The 23,381-nt window shown below is 47.6% G+C and overlaps 10 protein-coding genes across 10 annotated transcripts; 5 read left to right on the top strand and 5 right to left on the bottom strand.

Moving 5' to 3' along the window:
- Positions 1–590: 590 nt before the first annotated feature.
- Positions 591–2,493, top strand: V1508DRAFT_146258 (histidine phosphatase superfamily). Its single transcript, XM_066936030.1, has 2 exons — positions 591–1,971; positions 2,041–2,493. The coding sequence occupies exons 1-2, from the start codon at positions 908–910 to the stop codon at positions 2,450–2,452; spliced, it is 1,476 nt and encodes a 491-aa protein (XP_066798492.1). The 5' UTR covers positions 591–907; the 3' UTR covers positions 2,453–2,493.
- V1508DRAFT_409071 (uncharacterized protein) lies at positions 2,446–6,119 on the bottom strand. Its single transcript, XM_066939105.1, has 4 exons — positions 5,767–6,119; positions 5,430–5,704; positions 4,715–5,376; positions 2,446–4,660 (listed from the first exon to the last, which is right to left on the bottom strand). Exons 1-4 carry the CDS (start codon positions 5,902–5,904, stop codon positions 2,535–2,537), a joined length of 3,201 nt encoding a protein of 1,066 aa, XP_066798491.1. The 5' UTR covers positions 5,905–6,119; the 3' UTR covers positions 2,446–2,534.
- Positions 6,120–7,359: 1,240 nt separating this feature from the next.
- Positions 7,360–9,377, top strand: V1508DRAFT_409066 (L-Aspartase-like protein). Its single transcript, XM_066939104.1, has 2 exons — positions 7,360–7,646; positions 7,772–9,377. The coding sequence occupies exons 1-2, from the start codon at positions 7,449–7,451 to the stop codon at positions 9,161–9,163; spliced, it is 1,590 nt and encodes a 529-aa protein (XP_066798490.1). The 5' UTR covers positions 7,360–7,448; the 3' UTR covers positions 9,164–9,377.
- Positions 9,227–10,490, bottom strand: V1508DRAFT_409063 (40S ribosomal protein eS6). Its single transcript, XM_066939103.1, has 3 exons — positions 10,399–10,490; positions 10,058–10,245; positions 9,227–9,991 (listed from the first exon to the last, which is right to left on the bottom strand). The coding sequence occupies exons 1-3, from the start codon at positions 10,402–10,404 to the stop codon at positions 9,460–9,462; spliced, it is 726 nt and encodes a 241-aa protein (XP_066798489.1). The 5' UTR covers positions 10,405–10,490; the 3' UTR covers positions 9,227–9,459.
- A 239-nt stretch (positions 10,491–10,729) lies between these two features.
- On the top strand, positions 10,730–12,057 carry V1508DRAFT_364019 (uncharacterized protein). Its single transcript, XM_066937292.1, has 2 exons — positions 10,730–11,575; positions 11,635–12,057. The coding sequence occupies exons 1-2, from the start codon at positions 10,821–10,823 to the stop codon at positions 11,780–11,782; spliced, it is 903 nt and encodes a 300-aa protein (XP_066798488.1). The 5' UTR covers positions 10,730–10,820; the 3' UTR covers positions 11,783–12,057.
- Positions 11,731–15,670, bottom strand: V1508DRAFT_409057 (P-loop containing nucleoside triphosphate hydrolase protein). The gene is made up of 7 exons (XM_066939102.1): positions 15,262–15,670; positions 15,016–15,169; positions 13,289–14,958; positions 12,883–13,234; positions 12,723–12,829; positions 11,881–12,672; positions 11,731–11,819 (listed from the first exon to the last, which is right to left on the bottom strand). The coding sequence occupies exons 1-6, from the start codon at positions 15,553–15,555 to the stop codon at positions 11,920–11,922; spliced, it is 3,330 nt and encodes a 1,109-aa protein (XP_066798487.1). The 5' UTR covers positions 15,556–15,670; the 3' UTR covers positions 11,731–11,819; positions 11,881–11,919.
- A 213-nt stretch (positions 15,671–15,883) lies between these two features.
- Positions 15,884–17,569, top strand: V1508DRAFT_409051 (phosphoribosyltransferase-like protein). Its single transcript, XM_066939101.1, has 3 exons — positions 15,884–16,455; positions 16,515–17,248; positions 17,308–17,569. The coding sequence occupies exons 1-3, from the start codon at positions 16,293–16,295 to the stop codon at positions 17,368–17,370; spliced, it is 960 nt and encodes a 319-aa protein (XP_066798486.1). The 5' UTR covers positions 15,884–16,292; the 3' UTR covers positions 17,371–17,569.
- Positions 17,431–21,238, bottom strand: V1508DRAFT_409048 (uncharacterized protein). Its single transcript, XM_066939100.1, has 4 exons — positions 21,040–21,238; positions 20,669–20,971; positions 18,009–20,612; positions 17,431–17,957 (listed from the first exon to the last, which is right to left on the bottom strand). Exons 1-4 carry the CDS (start codon positions 21,091–21,093, stop codon positions 17,607–17,609), a joined length of 3,312 nt encoding a protein of 1,103 aa, XP_066798485.1. The 5' UTR covers positions 21,094–21,238; the 3' UTR covers positions 17,431–17,606.
- A 182-nt stretch (positions 21,239–21,420) lies between these two features.
- V1508DRAFT_409047 (histidine phosphatase superfamily) lies at positions 21,421–22,665 on the top strand. The gene is made up of 3 exons (XM_066939099.1): positions 21,421–21,559; positions 21,638–22,298; positions 22,490–22,665. The coding sequence occupies exons 1-2, from the start codon at positions 21,532–21,534 to the stop codon at positions 22,279–22,281; spliced, it is 672 nt and encodes a 223-aa protein (XP_066798484.1). The 5' UTR covers positions 21,421–21,531; the 3' UTR covers positions 22,282–22,298; positions 22,490–22,665.
- V1508DRAFT_409042 (Ctf8-domain-containing protein) lies at positions 22,585–23,302 on the bottom strand. The gene has a single exon (XM_066939098.1). The coding sequence runs from the start codon at positions 23,154–23,156 to the stop codon at positions 22,749–22,751; it is 408 nt and encodes a 135-aa protein (XP_066798483.1). The 5' UTR covers positions 23,157–23,302; the 3' UTR covers positions 22,585–22,748.
- Positions 23,303–23,381: the final 79 nt, after the last annotated feature.

Raw genomic sequence — 23,381 nt, 5'->3', positions numbered from 1 at the left:
GCGGCCGAGGCTCGACGACTCGTAACTCTCCTCTGCTTCTCCGGACGGTTCAGCAGACGGCATCATGCGGAGGTCATGAGAAGGTGGTGCAGATGCTGCTCTATGCGGGAGCGGAGATAGCTCTCGAGATTGGTTAGATATATGATAAATGTGATGCAGGTCGCATCTTTTTGAAAAAAATAGTGTTATGTACGCTGACATCACTGTGCCTATGTCCTTGGCTGACCTTATCGAATCGATCTCGCATGTGGGAACAATCCTCGCCCTTGCCATCACAATTCCACATTGCCACGGCTCTTATCATCCTCTCACTATTCTTGTGGGCTATCTTTCACCCAATATTGGTCCCATACTTTGCAAACTCCTCATCGGCAATTAACCTCTCCATATCTTCATCCCTCAAACAAATTCCCAGCGCAATTTCGCCATCCCGCGCCTTAGGCATGAAATGCATCAAGGTCTCGTACGGCACACTGAGACACTTTACGATATGCGGGACCCTGTAATGGATGACCTCCTGAAAGCGTTTGCGTCGGAAGCACCTACGTACAAGACGGACAAGAACCGTTTGAGATCCGGCAAAGCTCTCTCCGAATCTGCTTTCGGGAGAGAATTGTCATCCACAGCAAGCACTGGAAGCGGCGCAGAGCGAAGTAAACCCTGAAACCCAAACCACGGCTCCTGCATCCATAAGTAGTTGGAATAAGGGTCGTTATGCTGCGTCTCCCTACAGCTGGGTCAGATAAATTGGACCTGCGCAGGTCCCATCTAACAACGTTCGCGGGTCTTACTACTGCACCTTAATAATGACAATGAAAGCACCTCTTCTACCGATGGAAGCGACACCATTCCCAATGCCATCGAACATAGTGTAGTGGCAGTTAAGCCAGGTACGGCATTTTTGCATATGCAGCTAGCAATGCCTCGTCTATTACTTATCCTGGTCGTCATATCATCGGGCTTGCTGGCGTACTACTTTGGGGCTGTTTCATCTCTTCCGTCCGCATCGGATCCATTAAGGCTGCAAGCTGTTTTACAAGATTGGCACATATTCTACCACTTGGGCGGCTACAGTCCCTGGATTAGGCATCAAACCTCGACAATCTCGACTCTCCCATCACAATGCGTAGTGGATCAAGTCCATATGCTAAGTCGGCACGCTGAGCGCTATCCGACGCGGTCGGTTGGTATCAAAATGAAGTCTCTGATTACGAAACTGAAAGCGTCTGGGGCGACTGTGTTACCTTTTCTGAATTCTTGGGAGGAGTTTTTCGAAGTGGATGAGGATGGGAGGAGTATAGATTTGGAGGAACTTACTCGAGAAGGTAAATATGCGGGAGTCCGGCAGGCATACAATAGCGGAGTGAAACTGCGTGAGCGCTATGATCATCTAGTTGATTGCGTTGACAAAACAGAGAACAAGACATTCTCGATATTTTCATGTTCGTGCTCACGGGTGCTACGCACGGCTGAAAATTTCGCTCTCGGGTTCTTTAAGGAGGATGAGCTGTTTGCAAATGTGCGGCATGTTATCATCCCCGATATAGCGCCTCAAAGAGGGGCTGATACGCTCACGCCAGTCAAGGCGTGCCTTCGGTACCGACAGGATCCGGAAAGGGGAAGAAGTAGAGGACATGTTCTTTCAGAACAGTTCAAGTCAGTCTACCTCTCCCGCGTCGCGGATCGCCTGCGTCTCCAATTTGATTATGATTTCAGCGTGTCTGACTTGTGGTACATGCAAGAACTATGTGGGTTTGAAATTTTAGCCACAGGAAATGAAGAAAGTCCGTGGTGCGGTATCTTTACGCAGCGTGAATGGGAGGAGTTCGCATATGCTCGCGATCTATTACATTACTATAGGTCAGGACCGGGAACGCCATATAGCGCGGTTATGGGCTTTCTGTATTTAAACGCGACTCGCGAAGTTTTAGAACTAGGACCGGAAAAAGCCGGGAAATTATTTTTCTCTTTGTGAGTTGTTGCGATACATGTATTGATTTGGGTAAGTTTGGTTGTGGATTGTTAACTATCTTTTTACAGTGCACATGACGGTGATATTGTCCCGTTAGTCGGTACTTTGGGCTTATTTCCGGAGATTGAACCGCTGCCACCTACGCATGTGCAAGATAATCGCAATTGGAAGCTGTCGTCCGTCGTTCCAATGGGAGGTCGTATTGTCTTCGAAAGGGTATCGTGCGTATCAAATATCGGTGCACGAAGAATTGGGGTGCGAATTCTTGTCAACGACGGCGTTGTACCGGTTCCTGGATGCCAGTCGGAGACCACTGATGGCGGTATCTGCCCGCTGGATAAATTTGTCAAACTTGTAGACCAAAAAGGCGAAAACGTTGGTCAATTTGATGAAGTGTGCGGTTTAAGTGAAGGGCTAGGTAGGCGGCCTTCATTTTTGAGACAGGATTGGGAACAAGGTCCCGGCAGAGTGCAGTTATAGTTACCACTCTGTGATGAGCAATAATAATTAGAATGTCAAATACACATTTTCCAGCAATCCACCTATCGTACATGCTAACAAATTAGGAAAAGTCCATTAAATCGTCACCGACACTCTTTGCAGACTTCGTAGAACCTTTAGTCCAATCGTCGCGTATGTTCGTACTAGGAACAGGTGCCCATGCAGCTTCAGCTTTCTTCATCGCATTCCAGTATGCTTCATTCTGCGCTGGATACGACGCATTGCTCCCCTCTGCGACTTCGCCATCAGATTCTATCGGCGTCGAAACATACGCTTTCAGCTTTGCATGTCCCCATCGCTTCACCTTGCGTCCTCCTGCGGGAAATCCAAATTGATTCAAGTAATGATCTGGATCATCAGGTAACTCATCATTTCCAACAACACCAACATGTCCACCATATGGCTCGTCGTCATCTTGGTCATCACGGTTCACACCGGCCTGCTCATCAATGAATTCAATTCCGTCATCCTCAACAGTTGGGTTATCGTCGGCATCGTCAATGTAATCTTCCCCGCGATCACTAGTTGACGAGATCGAGGGCGAGCGTGGCGCGACGTAGGGATTGACGTAGTTACTGCTACCCTTGGGTTTAAACTGGTTATACTTTTCAAGTATATCTTCTCTGTCACGTATATCATCGTCGCTTTCGCTCTCAGAATCTATAGCATGGGTCGGAGCTCTAGCTTTTCCTTTGTCTGTCGACGTAGGTCGGCTAATAGCAACAGGAACGCCAACATCACTAGAATTCTCGAGGTCTGGCAAATTGGGCTTTTGCGCCGGCGCAATCGTTGATGAAGTCGGACCTGCGATCCGCTGATCCTCCTCACTCTCATCAACATATTCAGACCCACCATTGTAGCTGGCAGGCGGTCCATAAGAGCGATAGCGCGAAACATCAGCGTCATCGCCATAGCCACGAATCGGCCCAGCCCGAAAACTACCTCTCGGACCGGATGGTCCGGTAGGCATGACAGGGTCGGCATGGTAATTGTCATCAGCATCCAAGAAAAATTCTGAAACCTTTGAGACCTCACGTCTTCGTGCTGGCCTTCGCGTCGTGCTCTCAGTGTATTGTGCTCGGCGAATGAGAGTTTCGACATCTCTATCTGTCGCATATTTACTGTCGCGAATGCCATTCTGAAATCGTTTATTAGCTTGAGCAATAGCTTCCGTTGTTTCCTCGTCAACAGTCTCCGTGATACCGATTTCATCGAATAACGATTTTGTGCTGGCAAAATCGTCGTATTCGAACTCCTCCTGAACACGAGCGGGGCGACTGCGGAGCGAGTCAGTATTAATTATTTGGATGTAATCCTTCAGAGCAGCTGGTAGGTTAGCTGAGGACGTAACCAGTTTAGCAGCAGGCTGTGCATCATCACTGTCGATATCCATCGACTCGTCATCCGAATCAACTTGCTTCGTCCTTGCCTTGTCTGTATTCGCGTCAGCATGGCCCTGTCCTTCGGCCCCAGTTTCCTTCAAGCCAGGATACGATGGCCTAATAAACCGCGCATTGTCCTTGTCGGGATTCCACATCTCAATCTTTGCTCCAGTTTGTTCTTTGAGAGCCGAGTTGGTATCAATCTCCTCAATGTCATCAACCTCGTCTGAGTCGAAGTCAGTCTCTGAATGATCCTCCGCCACGACTTTGTTCCCTCGCAGATCAATGCTGATAACACGTTTACCACGACCATTGCGCTTCGCTTCCAGAGCCTCCATCTGCTTAAGAGTCCTTTGCTGTTTGCGAAGCTGCATTGCCCGCTCGGCAGGCGTCAACCATCGATCACTACCAGAGCCAGGTAAGTCGAAATCGCTAGCATTATCAATAATTCTCGTTCGTTGCACTGAGTTTGCCTGGAATGATAATAAGTTCGAGAGCTGATCGTTCGCACGATCCAAGCCCGGTAACATTGCTTGGTCCGTTGTGAGCGGTTGTCCGCCCGCGCTGCCTGAATACGTGAGCCGTGTATTACCGCCAGTTGTCAGTTTTTTTGACTGCTCATTGTAAATTTCGTTTTTGAGTTGTCCACGTTCCTGACGGAGCTCGGTTACGAGCCCGCTGTACTCTTCCTTAGTTAGCAGCGGAGTATGACAAGAAGTACATGGTCCTAGGCCCTCTTTTACGCAAATGATTTTGCCGCAATTTAAACAGTTTGGGGCTACTTCGAGTAGTGGATGTCGTTGTGCTACCCTCCTGTCAGCGTGTGACTCTTTGAAAGTAAAATAGAGGGTCTGCATACCTTGACAATTGCATATCCGCCGGTCACGCGTATCGGTGTACTCCGACTCCAAAATCTGGATAGCGTCTTCAACTTCCTGCAGCGAATGCACCTTGATAGATTTTTGCCCATTTTTCTCGGCTAGGGCCGCACCAACTCCGCTCTTTACATCTGGCTTCATCGCGGCTTTCTTTGTTGCTAAGTCGGAGGTTAGGGTCCCCTCTACTTTCTTCTTCGACAGAGACGAGGTCCGGGGCGCTGGTTTTGCAGGTTGTGGCGAAGAAGCGGCAGCTGTACTGACTTTAACTGGCTCCAATGGGATCGAAGCGACAGCAATATATTCCTTCTTCGCAATCTCCGCCTGATTTACATTCTCGGAGGTATATGCCATTGACAGATTCTTTGCAAGAATAGGTGGTGGCGCAGACCAACGTGCATCTGTCTGGACAGACGGTGATTGTGACCTGGAAGCCGGAACCGGAGTTGCCGTCGATGAAGCCGGCGATGGGAGGGTGATCACTGACTCTTTGCTGTTGATTGCTGACGCAATCGATGCCGCCTTCGCTGTGGTAGTTTCCAGTAGAGGTTCCGTCGTTGAACTTGTAGTCCATGCCTGTTGAGGAGGTTGTTGTGGCATGGGTTCTGGAGTTAGATCGTGATGCCGCTTCTTGCCCTTATCCTTCCTACAAATCAGTCAGCGATCCAACCAGCCGCTCATTCAACTTGTGCAATATACTTTACACCAACATAATACTCCTCCCCATCCGCCTTTTTCATATACCCACGCCCAATATCCGGCGACTGCGTATTCGTGGCAGGTGGCGCAGGCTTCGCCAGTCCACTCGAGTTCGAGACCTTCTTCGCACCAACCGACACTCGCTTCGTTACAGTACGAGTATTTCCGTTATTTGATCCAGGTCCAGAGCTTTGCTGCTTCGCTTTCGGTGGCCATCGCCGAGAGCAAAATCCGTGAATAAAATCAAGCGATGCAACTTCATTACCCAGAAGTCCCTAATCTCTACTGTAAATACCTTTTATCGTAACTGTAAAATATCGTTAGAAATACTGCGTACCTTGAAATGCTCAGCAGCTTCTTCTGGTCCCGATAAAGATGCTGCATAATGCACTATTCCTTTCAAAGTTTCCTCGTCGAGCGGTAGCAGTGCGCCAAGATTCCGAGCTGCGATACCCTCAAACGCTGCCGACGACATCGTTCGCTAATTTTTGCTGCTGTTTAGATTGGAGATTAGTTAAGCATGGCTATATTTGTATCGAAATCGTGGTAATGGCAGTTGTCAACCAGGAATTGCCGAGAAAGTAATGTGATGAGGTTATGACTGATCTCGGTCTAAGTTATTGTCCTCTGTGGCAGGCACCATAAGCGAGAGTCGTCGTCCCACGAGACATATATTGGACTGGGAAACACCATTTGCAGCGCACACTTTCGGCCACCAAATTAGCTACGGGATATAAATTGTTTATTAATAGTTTACTAATAATATTTATCACTATGTCAGCCATAAGCGTCGGCATTGTGGTTTGCCTCACAGTGACTGTGGCTTCCCATCTCTCGATGTCAGACACGCCATCATAAACGATTTCTCCAGGCGAGCGACTTTGCATAGTCATGGATCTGAGTTTGAGAGATCACTAATAAGCGTGCCCGTCTAAGTCTGAGGGTGCCATCTTCCATCTGTTTTGTGTGGTTGATATTAGGTTTAGATACAGAGGGTCCAAATTAGGTGGACAACAGCCAGCCCTGAGAGCGCTGTTAGTTGCTGCTGACGACTTGCCTGTCACTTACTGTTATCCACCAGAGCAGCCTTGCGCTCAAAGAGTATCAAAGTCGCAAGATGTGAAATAAGTGAGGCATGTGAGGCAGAAACTCCTATGCCCTGCAGGGAGGCGCTCGACCTCCTGACGGTGAAAGCCATCAGCTCTACTCCAGACGAAGGGATCTGCGGAAGCATCGCTGAAAGAGCCGGCCCAGCAGAGCACTAGTTGTCAATGAACACAGCACCTGCCAATATTAGGAACTTGGTGCCGAGTTTCTAGCCCACCCAATACATTGGCGGTAGAATTTGCCACCTATAGCCAGTAGATGAATCTGATTTCACGTGTACGAGGAATGCCGTCCACCGTCCGTTCTAATATTGTCGCTGAAGTCTGGTCGAAAACAAAGCCACCACCTAGAAACCTGGAACTGTGCGCAAACTCTCGACTACAACCCACGGATTAGTGTCGGTAAAGGACCTTGTAGAGTCTTATTATATAATAGCGAATTGCTCACTATAACCATTATATTACCACAGCCGGTAAGTTGAACCAGAGAATAGTAATGTTGAAACAGAGAATAGTACTGTACAAGTAGAAGTAATAGTTTGCGCGTCGCTCACATACCTGAGTCTAACAGAGTTGTGCGTCGTGTTGCTGGCCCGAGAACTGATACTCGAGACAAAAGGAAAAGATTGTAACTGTCATACAGTACATGGCTGTTTAAGTTAGCGCCTTGCCGGATAAATATTAGTAACCATTGCGGAATAACGGGTCCGAGAAAATTTTTGAACTCAAATAGACCCGCTCTAGATGAGATCGGAACGAGGCGCGGTGCACAGGGGCTCCGTCCGAGGTAGCATTTTATTCTTTGCTCCTCCATCCCGAATTTCTCCAGACCGACCCTCCGACTCCTCCTGTTGCATACTCCGCTGTCTACTACCGTATCGTCTCATCTCTCTCTCTCCTCCATCGACAAGCAATGCTATCGTCTGCTGCTACTTGCCGTGCTGCTGCGCGAGCACTCGCCTCTACATCCCGGTCTTCAGTCCTCCTTGCCGCGAAACTCAATTCGCGTCACGTTACTGCTCCTTCCGATGCCGGCGTCACCGCTCCGGACATCTTAATCTTCCCCACCTTTGCCGTCTGCAGATCATTCTCAACTACCTACGTGAACATGGTATGTCTCAATATGAAGAATATGTTCTGTTCTGCTAGACCGCTCCAGTTTGGTCCAGTTACCAAAGTTTTGTCTTGCGGTATGGTGTTGGTGGAATCGGGTGCCTTTGACTAACGTTCACTCAGACCAAGCGCATCGAGACCGACGCTTTCGGCGAAATCGAAGTAGAGGATGACATGTACTGGGGAGCACAAACCCAGCGCTCCTTTCAGAATTTCGACATCGGCGGTCCGACCGAGCGAATACCGCTACCGGTAATCCATGCCTTTGGTATCCTCAAGAAAGCTGCGGCTATAGTTAACGAGCGATACGGCCTCGAGCCTGAGATCTCCAACGCGATTCAGACTGCGGCGCAGGAGGTCATTGACGGCAAGCTCAACGATCACTTCCCTCTCGTCGTGTTTCAGACTGGTTCTGGTACTCAGTCCAACATGAACGCCAACGAGGTCATCTCAAATCGTGCGATCGAGCTCCTCGGTGGCAAGAAGGGATCGAAGAAGCCTGTTCACCCCAACGACCACGTCAATCGATCTCAGTCTTCTAACGACACCTTCCCCACTGTCATGCACATTGCTGCTGTCACAGAGATCACCAAGACATTGATCCCTCAGATCGAGCTTCTCCACGACTCCTTCGTCAAGAAGGTCGAGGAATTCGACAGCATCATCAAGATCGGCCGTACCCATCTCCAGGATGCCACCCCTCTGACCCTTGGCCAGGAGTTCTCCGGCTACGCCACACAGCTTGAGTACGGCCTGGAACGCGTCAAGGCTGTTCTTCCTCGTCTCCGCTACCTCGCCCAAGGTGGTACCGCCGTGGGTACAGGTTTAAATACCAAGAAGGGTTTCGACGTCGCCATCGCCGAGGAAGTTACGGCTCTCACCGGCGAGCAGTTCTACACTGCTCCTAACAAGTTCGAGGCCCTCGCCGCCCACGATGCCATCGTCGAGGCCTCTGGCGCTCTGAACACCATCGCCGCGAGCTTGTTCAAGATTGCGAATGACATTCGATACCTCGGCTCTGGTCCTCGATGCGGATATGGCGAGTTGTCTCTCCCCGAGAATGAGCCAGGTTCGTCGATCATGCCCGGCAAAGTCAACCCGACACAGAACGAGGCGCTGACTATGGTATGCGCGCAGGTGTTTGGCAACCACACTGCCATTACCGTCGCTGGAGCGTCAGGCCAATTCGAGCTTAACGTTTTCAAGCCAGTCTTGATCCGCAACTTGTTGTCCAGCGTCAGACTGTTGGCTGATGGCTGCCGCTCCTTCCGACTTCACTGCGTCGACGGAATCCAGGCCAACACCAAGCGCATATCGCAATTGATGAACGAGTCCCTCATGTTGGTTACCGCACTTAACCCCAAGATTGGCTACGACGCCGCATCTAAGGTCGCCAAGAACGCGCACAAGAAGGGTATCACTTTGAAGGAATCCGCTATGGAGCTCGGCGTCTTGACCTCCGAGGAATTTGACGAGTGGGTCAGACCTGAGAAGATGATTGGCCCTAGCGACTAATCGGAGAAAGAGTAATCAAAGCATTGGATACACTAGTCGGTTTTGTAATATTTGGAAGTATATGTTTATAAAGTGCGAGTAATAGACCGATAATACAACGTTATTAGATAATTATGAATGGCTACCATTGTCTTCAAGACATGATTACGGAAAAACAATATACTTCGTAGTATCTAATTATTTTGATGTACATGCGGCTACCGAAATATACTACACAAAACTAACAATAAAAGCCAACAACCCATAAACCAATACACTTTTTGTCGTTCCATTGTCATCTTGCACTAGTCAAATATCTAAGCCTTGATGGTCGACGCCCGCATGGAGGATGCCCGTCTCTTCCGGATCTCAGCCTTCTTCGCCTTATCCTCAGTCACACGCTTAGCCAACAGCTGAGCGTACTCAGCAGCGGCCTCCTTCTGAGCCTCAGCCTTTCTGATCTTGAGCGCAGTCCTACGACGCTTGCGCTGGAGAGTCTGAGGAGTAACGAGACGCTGGATCTTGGGAGCCTTGGTGAAGGTCTTACCGTTCTTCTCGACAGTGCGGCGGACAACGTACTTACGGACATCATCTTCTTTGGTGAGACCCCAAAACTTTCGAATCTTGGACGCACGCTTAGGACCGAGACGCTTGGGGTGTTCCACGTCGGTCAGTCCCACGATGTCTGACTCACCCTGTTTGACGATGGCAAGAGAAAGGACAGCGAGATCGTTTGCCACAATGCAGCCTCTGACGGACTTACGCTTGCGCTCACCGGTACGGCGGGGTCGATAACAAGAGTGGCCCTTGGACAGCAACAGGCGAACACGCGATGGGTGCATGACACCCCTAAACTCGTTAACCATCGTTCACTAATATATACATCAATTCAGAAACGTAATAAATAACACATACTGCTTCATGGGGAATCCCTGCTTGTCGTTACCGCCGGTGATTTTGAAGATGTAGCCCTTGAACTCATCGCCGACGCTGTCGCCCTCAACCTCCTGGCCGATACGCTTTTCCATGAAGATATGAGTGCGACGCTCTTCGTCGATCTCAATCAGCTTCTGGGTGCCGTTCGCCGGATATGAAATGTTGAGCTAGAACACAATCCCCGTTAGCGTCGATTATCCTGAATAACTAACAAAAAGCAGTCCATGGAGTTTCTTCTTGTCCCAGGCACTATTTTCTTCCTGCAACACTTCCATTCCATAATCGTCACAAGAACAACTCTCGATATTATAATCACATACCTTCATAATGAAAGTGCCGAAATAGATATTGCGAACTTGCCGAACCGGTGGACTTCCGTGGTGGTCTCAAAATCCGTGATCTCTCAAATCTCGAAAGCGTAGTGTTCGATCGTTTGGGTTCATCCAGCAAATCTTGGGACTGCGGTGACCACTGGCTCAAAAGCAGTCACACTTAATTCTTAGGTCTATACCCTAACATGATTAGCCAGCTAATAAACCTAATAAACAATAAGGGTTTAGTAGCTAGCAAGTCACATGACTAAGTTGGGTAAGGGGTACGAATTTCGCGAAACTTTCAGAGCCTATTGTAAGATCCAAACAGAATACTCGATAGAAACGAAAGTTGATTCAACAACTAGGGTACATGTATCGGCAATCGTTCATCTTTCACCAAGACTGCATAGACAGTATAGCTGCATGATATGCCAGAGCCGCAGCCGTTTGCAGAGGCGTTGTCTTCTTCGCCGCAGTTATTTGCGAGACTGCTACCAACTGTATATTTCGACAAATATCTTTCACTTGATCCACCCATCCGACCATCCCTCAGATCACCTACACAGTTCAGACCATGCAGTATAAATACCTCAGCTCTACCAAACACATTTGGATCATCTGTTGTGCGGATGGGTGAGTGCATAGCTGTATGTGGAATTACAGGATATATTATCGACACAACCGAAGCCGGCCCATCAGCGCTCTACACTAATGTCGACATTGTCGGACGAACAGGCCCGCCACAATCCGAATTAATGAGTATGTCAGAGTGGATGTATGAGACCGCTTTAGCTACAAAATTATTCGATCCGGTACAGCTGCGGATTGAAGATACTGCGCAAACAGTCGTCTTACAGGCGCAAATCCAACTTTTGTCCCAAATGTATTCGGGAGACGTCGCCTGGGCGGCGCTGTTGGCTGCGTTGGCAGTCACGAGGATACCGAAAGCGATTCCGGCAGATGATGAGGAGACTCTCACTGCTTATTTTGGAACGGAGCCGGTTGTACGGTTTTCGAAAACGGAAACTACGAAGTTGGAGCTGAATTATGAAAAACTGCCATGGTGTGTTAATTTCGGTGTCATGGATGACACGGGACTCGTGCTGGCGGATTTGGAGGGCCGGGTTGAGGAAGTTAGTGTTGAAGGTCGTATAACCATCGTTACGTCGGCAGGCAACAGCAGGTGAGTTTGATTTTTCTACTGCTCAAGGACGCGAGTCAGTAACTGTCAGTTCAATGTAGCATTCAAAACTTGTCCATATTCGCAGGGAAAAGCGTCATATCTAAAGAGCATATTCGCCAATGCATCTCATTTGCGAAGCACAGGGCTGCAGAGTTGGATTCGATTTTGAACTCGCAGATTTATCAAAGTCATGGGAAAGGATTGTAGAATGGTATCACCAAGATATGTATTATCTGCAAACAGACTACAAACAAAACTGTATTAATTCCTACATCGCACTATTATAACACTACATTATGACTTACAGTCACACGGCTCTTCACACAAGCTATTAGCTATTCATATTAAGCTGTAATAACGTGCCGTAGTCGGCGTCCGACTTCAGCGTATTTGCGAAGTCTACCGAGTCCCATCTTGGCAGGTTCTTTAATCGGGTTCGGCAAGTATGTACCTGAATAAATACAATGAACAACCATTTTGTGGTGATATTTGAGATCTGGAAGCAATTTGGGCGTAACCAAGAAGTACTGGCTAGCATTCTCCTGGCAAGCAACATCAACCATTCGGCTATGAACCATGCGCTCGTTTCGGGGATCCATACCCTGGTTTATCTCATCGACAACTCTGAAGGGCGCCTTGGTGACACACTGCAGCGACATAAGGTAGAAAATAGTCGAGACAGACCGCTCACCGCCAGATTGGCGTTGATGTGTAAGAAGTTGAAGCTGCTCGTGCTCACGGAATTTTACCTTAATTTGAATACTCCAGTTCTCATAATCCTCATCTTTGCCCACGTTGACTGCACCGGCGCAACCAATGGACTTAAATGCTTCGGAAAACTCCGCAGAAATTTTGCTGATAAGGTTATCTAACTCTGGTTCCCATTCGCTACGAATTTGAGTAATCTGCGCATGCAAATCCCGAATTTGCTCATTGCTCTTCTCGACCTTCTCCTGAAGTCTCACAATTTCACTCTGTCGCTTCTCATATTGCTCGATAACATGCTGGTTTCCACCGAAAATACTATCGAGCTCCCTTTTAGTGCCAGCAATTCTACCATCTAGCTCATCAAGCGTCATATCGGTTTTATCTGACAACTAAAGGAGATTAGCAGTTATTGGCGAATTATATAATAGCCCCTTCATACTTCTCTAATTTGTTCTTGCTGTTCCTCCGTCATGGCCAACATCATCGATTCGAGTTGTTCATGTCTGCTGGCGGCTACAGCCTTGAGATCTTGGAAACGTCGCTTGGCTATATATACAATTAGTACAGCCTGGCAGGTGATACAGACTTAAATCGCATACCATCCTTAGCTTCTTGAGCAAGCCTCTGAAGATCTTTATTTGCCGCGGCGGCGCGATGCTTGAGTTCCATGGCGTCACTTCGTTTCTTCAACGCAGCAATAGATTTAACCACAAAATCCTTACGCGCCTCCCAGACGCGCTCTAGTAGTTCGACAAGCTTAGTCGCATAGTTCTCGCGATGGTTCAAGTACTCGCGAATCCTCTCCTGCGCTTCGGCAACCTTTTCCTCAGTATCATCGGGCCTACTTTCAAGCTCCTGAATGGTCTCCTTAAGGTCTCCCACTGATTCACAGGCTTTATTCCAATCTTGGAGCTCCTTGTGCATTCGCTCACGAGTCTTTGCAAGGGAGTCCTAGTATAAGCATGTGAGCAATAGCAACCACATGTCACAATTTAAGAAACCAACCTTCTCATTCTTAAGTTGTCTAATCTCAAAAAGCCTCTCCTGGAAAACACTGAAATGCTTCTGCCTTTCCTGTTGCAGTACTTCCCTCAATTCTCTAGCTTCATCAATTTCTTGAGTAAGCTGTGCCTTGCGTTCTTGGTCTACGCCGCCATCTGACAACAGTTTCGTAGCACGGACATCGCGCGTTTGGGTGTAAATAGCGCGATTGCCGTAAAAAGATCTGTTAAGGAAATACGAGTCCTTCCCGGAGATATATCGTCTAATTATTGGATTTCCGTCTGCTGTGACAAAATGTTCAATTTGATCCCGCTGAGCTGGCGATAACGCACGGCGAGAATAAGCAAACTCATCGAGATTGGCGGCGTGGCAAAGCATATTGAGAACGGGATCAGGAGCCGCGACGGCGTCTAACAGAAACCCATCAAAATGCAGATTTTGCAACTGCGTAGGCGAGCAGATCTTTCTCCACTTGTCGAATGTAGGATGATCAGTGCCGGAGTACTCAACCACCGGTACGTTTAGGCGTTTCTTGTCTATAACATTCTCGGTGAACGTCACATAATCTTCGCGGGACAAGCAAGTAAAAGTCAGCATTTGGGTTCTATGAACCACGCTTTCAATAGCGTCTGTCAAGTTCTGGTCGATCATCGTAAGCGTAAGGATCGGGGGCTCGAACACTTCGTTCTTGAAAATATGCTTGTTTTGACGGAGCCAGACGACGGCATCAAAAGTTTCCCGGTCGACCTTTTGGACGTGCCTCAGCTTCTGATTGCTAACCATTTCAAGAGTTTTAATCTCTTCCTGACATGCGGTGACACGCGTGTGCAGCTTTGCGAGCTGGCTATCAACGGCATCTGTGGCAGACTTTGCCTCGTCCCGTCGGCGGGTAGCATCTCTATTCAGCTGACTATTCTCCGACATTCTCTCCAACAGCTCACCCCTTCGGGAGTCGTCTGGCCGGTTAGCTGCTTTCTCCTCAATTTTCTCCAAATCCTGCTTTGTCTTAGCAAGCTCTCGCTTCAGTTTGTCCCGATTTTCCTTGTACTCCTTAATCGCAGCCTTTTGTTCATCTATCGATGTCGTGAAACTATCTTGGTCATTGCATTTGGAAGTATACTTTTTTAAAGCTTTGTCACTAGCAGCGTTCGAAGCCTCGAGAGCTTCATTGGCCTGTCTAAACAAATTCATTGCTGCTTCTGCCAATTGCAATGAGGGACCAGCGCGCGCCTTTGCAGTCTCGTGTTCGAGTCTTTTCTGTCTAGCTGCAGTCTTGGTCTCCCTTACTTGATTTGCAAGTGCGGAATACTCCACAAATGGACGGTATCGCTCGAGTAGCTCTATCTCCGCCTGCAATCGTTCGCGCTCCTTGAAGCGTTCCACTTCCACTCGCGCATTTTCCTGGCGCTCTTTCAATTTCGCGAGTTCATGTTCGTTGGACTCGGCAGCGACTGCGATAGACTTGTATTCACAGTGTAATGTCTTGAGTTTCTCATGACGGGACAGCATCTGCGGAGACCCAGTCGCGCGTTCGGTTTCGATAAGAAGATTCTGTGGCGTCATGCCCGCAAAAGATGCCACTTTGTCTTGCGGTAGGAACTGGCATAAGTTGTCGATTTGAACATTGTATCGATCAATGAGCTCTTTCACATTCTTGGCAGTCTCGCGCTTGCCTATGACGCGTCCGGTAAGCATTCATCGCAAACAGCCAGGTATCACAATCGGCATACCATCTAAACTCCATTCAGACCTGTTATCCTTGTAGATAGTGCGTTCGATGACGGAGTTGGGCTCGCCGGGAAAGCCTTGGAGCTCGATCTCAATTGTAGCTTTATTCTGACCATTCTTGACGAACTCGCCGACGTCCTTCGCTCTGGCCAGAAGCTATCGTGGGAATTAGCAACACGATATAAAACTTTTACGACTTTTGCGACACACGTTACCGTGCCGGAACGAGTTAATAAAAAAAGTAATACCTCGGGCCTCCCCCCCAGACCTAGACACACGGCGCAAACAAGCGTACTCTTTCCCGTGCCGTTCGGACCGATGATCATGTTCAAGCTAGGACCGAGACGGAACTCTGCGTTGGAATACGTTACGAAGTCGCGCATAGCGACGCGCACGATGGCGCCCGGTGCGTGCCTCTCGCGTGGCCCTTCTGACATGCGCAGCCTTTTGACGGAAGGCAAAGCGTCAGAGGACGCAGATGTACCATCATCGTAAATGTTGTCGTCCTCATCGAAATTACCCTGGCGCCTGAAGGATGGCATGGCGGTGCGTAGATGCCGTATAGTATTGACGGCGGACGAAACCGAAGGATGACGCGTGAACCTTTTCGAACCCCGGCGCAACAGATTGAATTGACGCGTCCAGGACTCTGACTCTGCGCTATTATTCCCCTAACCCGTTCGGTCTACAAATTTTTGGTGACCAGTAATTTGAGTTAATTGCGCACGCTTGCAGTTGCGGGCTGTGGCCTGTAGCCAGCGGGCGCCTTCAATAATAAATAATTCAATAATTCCATAAATACGCTGTATAAATACTTGACTAGATCCTAACGATAAATGTCATATGCGATAATTTGCTGGCGCAGCCGGCTGATTCAGCATCGTCGGAATATCCTCACGTTGTGGTTCCCAAAAAAAAAGGGTAAAAATGCCCAAAGCTCTATCATCGCAATAAGTTCTGTATACTACTCCACAGCCGAGCCAACATTCTCCTTATTTCCACTTTTGGTCATCTTCGGAATACTTTGAAATACTAACAAGACTATCTGTTAAGACGCGGATTCGGTGGAATAATTCAGTATGTCGTCCAACTCGATAAAACTGCTGGCGGGAAACTCCCATCCAGAACTCGCCAAACTTGTTAGCATGCGGTAAGCCTTTTTGACACGCCAATCACTATAGCTATTTAGTCAAAGCAATCATATACTGACGGACGTTGGGCTGTTATCTTGGCAAAAACTGGATCGTGCGCAGCTTAGACAAGGAACTCAGTAGCTCAGATGTCGACGATTGTCTTTGCAGCAACTAAAGATCCGGTTTTCTGCCAGATATTTGCTTGTATCACTATTAGACTAGGGATCGAGCTAGCAAAGATTGCAGTATTTCAATATTCAAATCAAGAGACATCAGTCACTATTGGCGAATCAGTAAGAGACGAAGATGGTAGTGTTGTCAGAAGATCTAGATCACGTTCAAAGTTTGTGAACTAACCTGTACCTTAGTTTTCATCTTACAGACTGGCTGCGGCGAGATCAACGATAATCTTATGGAGCTTCTTATCATGATCAACGCCTGCAAGACTGCGTCCGCGAGACGGATCACTGCCGTTATGCCCAACTTCCCATACGCTCGCCAAGACAAGAAAGATAAGTCCCGGGCACCTATCACTGCCAAATTAATGGCCAACATGCTACAAACCGCGGGCTGCAGTCACGTTATCACCATGGATCTCCACGCATCACAGATACAAGGTTTCTTCAACGTCCCAGTCGACAACTTGTACGCCGAACCGTCAGTCCTGAAGTACATCCGAGAAAACGTCGACTACGGCAATGCAGTCATTGTATCGCCCGACGCCGGTGGTGCGAAGCGTGCCGCCGCGCTCGCAGACCAACTTGACTTAAACTTCGCACTTATCCATAAGGAGCGACAACGCGCTAACGAGGTCTCGAGAATGGTGCTTGTTGGCGATGTTGCTGGAAAGGTAGCCATTTTGGTGGACGATATGGCGGATACTTGCGGAACGTTGGTTAAGGCAGCGGAGACTCTTACCACTCATGGCGCTGTTAGTGTTATCGCTATTGTTACGCACGGTATTTTGTCTGGCAAGGCCTGTGAGAGAATCATGGACAGCAGACTGACGAAAGTTATTTGCACTAATACGGTTCCACATGACGATAAAAAGATTATTTGTCCGAAATTGGATACTATTGACATTAGCCCTACGCTGGCTGAGGTACGCATATACTCAATTTTATGCATATTGGTATCGATTTTCCCTAACATATGTCCCAGAGTATAAGAAGATTGCATAATGGTGAGAGTGTATCATACCTATTTACTCACGTTCCTCTATGATTAAGGTATATTTGGGTATAAAGGCGTATCTGTTTTAAATAAAGAAAATAGTAATGGATTGTCAGCTTTGCAATGATTGTTTGATTTGGACATCGGATTGTTTCGTGGGATAACTTAAATCCTAAATTGAACACGCACTGCACAATCATACCAATAATTTGTACATAATAAAATCAGAACACGCCATGCATATCGCTAGTCTATATCTTTATCCTTTATATCCTTCCAGTGTAAATTTAAACATTAACAAGCGAAATTCCAGGTGTACCAGGAACAGCAACCTCAGCCTCCTTAGGATATGCGACCGGAAGTTCCTCACCGGTAAGAATGTTCGTGCAAACGCTGGAGCCATCCTTCACCTCAAACACCTCAACACTCTGACTGCCGATTCCTCGCTGCAATATGGGGATGGTTGCCTTGACGGTCTCGACTTCGTCGAAGACGAGCTTGCGATTGAAGACCACATCAGGAGATTCCTTGCCGCCAGTAAGGCGATACTTGAGATGATTGACGAACGGCATAGATCGCTTCATGTCACCAAGCTTCTGGACCTTGGCAGTAAGATCAGGCGAGAACTTCAAGGAGACCTGCGGCATCGTTAGCTCAATTCCAAATAGCATCTCTGTTAAGGAACATACACTGTCGTATGCATCTTGGACAAGATCGAGGTACTTATCCTGCCATTCAGGGAACTGGAGAGCAATGTAAATGGTCAATTTGGTAGGTTTCTTGGGATCGAAGGTAGTGGGCTTGCCCTTCTTCTGCTTCTTGATATTGGCCCCCTCAGTCTCGCGAATTGAGCGCGCGACGCCGCGGACATACTCCAACGCAGCAGTAAGACCGACATCAACTGGCTTGCTAACCTCAGGAAACAAAGCGAATTGGATAGATCGTGGCTTCTTCAGAACTTCGGTCCAGATGTACTCAGCCCAGTGAGGGGCAATAGGAGTCAAGAGCAATGCTTGTTGCTCAATGTATCGCAACACGAGATCCTTGTGCATACCCACATCGTACGAAGTGGCTTCTCTGTAGTAATCACGAGCAGCCTGGAAATCGTACAATCCAGTTTTCAATGCTGCCTTGTAGAAAGCGTTGTCGTAGTTCTTCTTGGTGGCTTCAACAAGGACGTTCATCTCATTCTCGAAAGCTTGATCCAAGAAGGAATCCTTAGGACCCGTTCGGAGATGGTCCACGTTTTTAACTTGATCTTCGCACCACTCGCGCATAGTATACAAACGGAGAATCATAGCATTGGCATTGCTTTCGTCAAAGTTGGCATCCTCGAAACTATCACCTGCATCGGCCAAGGATATTCTAGCGCAGTCGGCGCCGAATTTCTTGACGATCTCATTTAATGTCATGAAGTTGCCAGTACTCTTGGACATCTTCTCGTTGTTGAGCAAGAGATGACCGTTGGTACGGATACCACGAGGCCAGTACTTCTCCTGGAAGATCGCAACGTGTGTATACATGAAGAAGGTCAAATGATTGTTTATCAAGTCCTTGCCAGACACTCTGACATCAAGAGGGTAGAAGTACTCAAACTCTCTTCTCATTGCCTTCAACTTGTCCTCAGCAATGGTGGCGTCCTTCGGATAATCGCCTCGGGTAAAGATATAGTCGAAAACTGAATCGGTCATTTCTTCAGGGCTGGCATTCGCCAAACCCTTAGTCTTGCCAAAAATGTCGGAGTGTAAGTGGTGGGCAATAGTGTAATAAGCCATATAAATAGTTGAGTCAGACAAACTTTCAACAAGATACTGCGGATCCCAAGGGAGACGGGTTCCAAGACCGTATGACCGCGCGCAAGCCCAATTGTTAAGCCAATCCAAGACAGATTCGAACGCGTGTCGGGACTCAATGCTGTAGGTGTTCATGTGTTCAAGCAATCCGTAGGTCTGTTTCTTCCATTCCTCCTCGCCGTAGTCAACGTACCACTGGTCTTCCAGAGATACAACGCACTCGTCGCCACTTCTGGAAATAACCAACGACTCCGGCTCATTGTAGACGAATGCATCGCCAGCAGCAATCAAGTCATTCTTCACCTTATTCTTGGCGATCTCGACCTTCTCGCCATTGTAAGCACCGATCACCATCGTACCCTGGTAGAAAGCATCCTTATATGCAATCTCCTTGGCTTTGGCCAACAATTCCTTATCTTTAGGAGATTGAATCTTCAACTCTTTCACAAGCGCAACAGCAGTGAGATCTCCATACGTAGGAGTAGTGATAATAGGAATAGGTTCAAGAGATGCCCATTCTTTGTCGATGCCGTAGTAGTCAGCCTTCTTAGCCAACTCAACCACTGTAGCGTAATCATCCGGAGAGTCGGAAGGCACAGACGTCACGACGCCGGTACCCTTTGACGCCAAGATGGTATCCATAGGAAGAACCCGGACTTCGCGATAGACACTCAAGGGAGCATGGATCTTGGCACCAATGAGCTCTCTGCCGGAAATCTCCGCCAAAAGCTTAGCCTCCCCGCGAACTGGAGTAATCTTCTGGAACGACATGTTCTTCGCAGCACGCGAAGTGCAGATGTAAATATCTGTAGGGGAAATCTCATACAAGCCATATGTGATATTGGGGCTCACAAAACAGCAGGTCTGGCCATACATAGTCTCGGGACGAAGCGTAGCCGCAATCAAAGAAATCTTTTTGCCCTCAATGTCGACAGCAGCCTTATCAAGTGTGACCTTCGCCGCAGCTGGCCACTCCAATATTTGAATCTTAATGCCTGTGTACTCCTGTGGGTTGACACCCTCACCACTCTGTCTGTCGTGATCCATACATGGCTGACCATCTTTTGCGGAGTAGATGGTATATCTCAAGCCAAACTTCACCTTGTTCAAAGCCTTTAAGCTCCTCATCTGCCACCTCACAAACGCGTCGTAGTACGGATTGGCGTCGGTAGTGACAAAACTTCGTCGCCAGTCAATTCGAGCGCCAAAGCTGTCGGAGTCCTCCTTGCATTTGGGAGGGAAGAACTGGAGCCATTGATGCGGATCGGCAAATTTCTTGACTTCTTCTCGAGGTATTCCTAGCTGCAACATAATTTCAAACTGGAATCTTCCACGACCGTTCTTCGCAGCAGCTTTTGACTTATTGGCTCGGAACTTGGTAGGATCAGTCTTCGCATTAGAAGGAACAGCGGCTATTTGTGGGTCTACGTCGTCGGCGGGGGCATTCTCGAAATTGGGACCGAACATCTCAATCTCCCGGGTAAGCTTGTCGGCACAGGCCTGTTTTAAAACGTCAGTATTGTGATATAAAGATCGCACTTGAGATTCGAGCTTACCTTAATTGGCATACCCGTGCAGTGGAATCCGAGAGGAAACAATGCACGCTTGCCAAGCATTCGCTCGTAGCCAGTCTGGAACTCGACCTTACTCATGGTGAACGAGTGACCGGCGTGAAGTACACCGTTCATGTAAGGGTAGGCCATGGTGCCAAAGAATTTAGGGTACTTCTGGCGAAGTTCATCAGGATCGGAAATCGACGTCTCCTCGAGTGTGGGCGGATTGATCTCGAAGATCTTCTCTTCAGCCCACTTCTTCTGGCACTGCTTCTCTGCCGCGATCAGTGCATCCCGCTTCTCTGTCTAAACGCATGAATTAGCATCAATTGCTTCTCTGCAATGCAGCAGATAATTATGGAAGAAACACTCACGTTCTCCATCACTAACGTCTTGGCCGCCGGAGCGGAGGCATTTGCGACAGTCATTTGCTAATATTCAATACCAATTGACGAAATATAGAAGTAAGTAGTGCGCTCTCGCGATATCGCTCAATGGTACAACGTCGCTGTCCTGGTAATAAGTGAGAATTATAAGTGACAACCAGAAGCAAATATTGCTAATCGATTCATTTCAAGAATAAATTTTGTGAAGGGAAAGAAATTTCCCGTGCGACATTAAGATACCAACAGCGCGGGCACCGTGCGGCTGACGCACTCAAGTTAATATTTCAGGCGGCAATTTGATATTTTTGTGAGAACTTTAATTGAAAGAACTTAAACAGAGTTCCCGCCACTTTTTTTTTCTTGCCAGCTGTGAGTCATTCCTTGCTGAACATCAACATTCCGGTTAATAATAAAAGCTATCAGTAATATAAAGCCACAAATTAGCAGCATATCAGGCTACTTAGCATGATTATATTTTGAATGAGGATTTATCTTGTTCGTCACGCTGGTAATGCTTCTTTCTGCTCTGGTGGTGTTGACCGTTCTTGTGGTCAGGTCTAGAGACTAATTGGCAATACCCGTGCAGAATCTACTGATAACTACCGGCAAGTTTATGGTGGTTCGGGAAGAGATGTCGACTTGACAGAGTTGGGGATGCTTCAGGCGAAGGAAATAGCGAACGTATTCGATGGACTGAGCGTGCGGAGTATATACTCGTCGCCGCTGTTACGAGCTTGTCGTACTGCATCAGAAATCTTGAATCGATGTCCGTCAATTGCGCTGGATTTGTCTGATCTACTTATAGAAAAGCATTTTGGCAGTTTGGAAGGCAAGTCATATCGAACCAAGCATGGTGAACCTGTAGGCGAGGAGCCGATTAATTTGGTCGCCAAGCGTGTTGAAACGTTTTATCTTGAGATTCTGAAGAAGCAGATCTTACAGATGGGACACACAGAATGCGTGGTCGTGGTATCACACGGTGTTACGTTAGACTATATGCTGAGAGTGATTTTTAAAGATTTCAATAATCTCGGCGTGTATACTAATGGTAGGTTTTTGTCCAATGCTGCGTATCACTTACTGGAGATTGATCCCTCAAGCGAGCAACTCATCTCAGCTCATCTCAATATCGACTCACATTTGGTTGGCGTCAAGAAGAAAGTTTCTAAGATTCTTATCGGCGCCAAATATGACACGAAGCAGACGAAAATGGATTTGTTTTGCAAGTAGTGAATCGCGTTATAATGGTAAGCATTAATTTATTTACATTCCTCTGTTTAGTTGCTTGTATTCCCATGATGAAAAACCTTTTCACAGACCTGTACCAATGCTTTGCATTTGCGGATAAACACTAGTTATTGCCATTTTCTGATTCAATTTTGGGTTGAAAATCTATACTCGGAATGTCGTATTAATCATTGCTAATTATTTATTTTAGGAGTTAATTCACTGCGCGTATCGGTAGTTACGCATATAGACTTAATTATGGAGGGGAGTTATGGAGTGTCTATAAATGTGAGATGGATAAAAAAATCTGTGCAACTTACAGCTCTGTAATAAAATAGTTTTATACTCGAATCGTACACCGCTACTCTAATATACAATTCTTGAACTGTAACATAAAATGTATCTTCCATCACCTAGTTTCAATTGGCGCGTTAATTCCATGCTTCCAGTACTGCCAAGCTGGGACAAGACTAAGTCATCTTTCGGTTTACTATGGGTTCAGGCCGCGAAGTAAACAAAATCTTTTTCCTAATAACCTCAACAATTTCTACCGCAGTTTCATCCGGACGTCCATTCTCCTCCTCGATTTCTGATTGCTTTCTCGTAACGCGCCGTAGGACGCCGAATGGCGGATTCAAATCCACAATACTGCCCTCCATCCGCTGATGGTCTCCGATCCATAACCACGCGGTTTTGCCGTCAAATGTAAGTTTTCCAAGTTCCGCTGGAGTACTATCTGAAGATGGTTGGGCGGTGTGCAGGGTTCCCTGTATTTCAATGAGGGCTAAGCCTGTTGGTGTTCGTAGGACGTGCGGGAAATCGGACGAGGACTCGTCGATCGCGGGACGCATGTTAAATGCGAAGGCTGCCGACGGCATGACAGATCTCCTGTGTAAGTCTGAGGGGCCAGCAGCGTGTATCCAATATAGCCCTGCTAATCTAGGCTACTTTGAGAATAAGCGACTGGAGTGTGCTGAGGCTTCCTCTATTGAGCTGTAGAGTGACGCGATCCAAACGGAAATTCAGGAGGCGCTGCTTAACATTCCAAAAATTCAAGTTCACACAATCATCCACAAGACGTACAATTCGTGATTATCTCCACA

The sequence above is a fragment of the Lipomyces doorenjongii genome (assembly GCF_038497915.1).
Source record: "Lipomyces doorenjongii strain NRRL Y-27504 unplaced genomic scaffold V1508scaffold_3, whole genome shotgun sequence".
Lineage (NCBI taxonomy): Eukaryota > Fungi > Ascomycota > Lipomycetes > Lipomycetales > Lipomycetaceae > Lipomyces > Lipomyces doorenjongii.
Note: the sequence above shows the minus strand (reverse complement) of the source record. Positions and strands in the feature narration are given on the sequence as shown.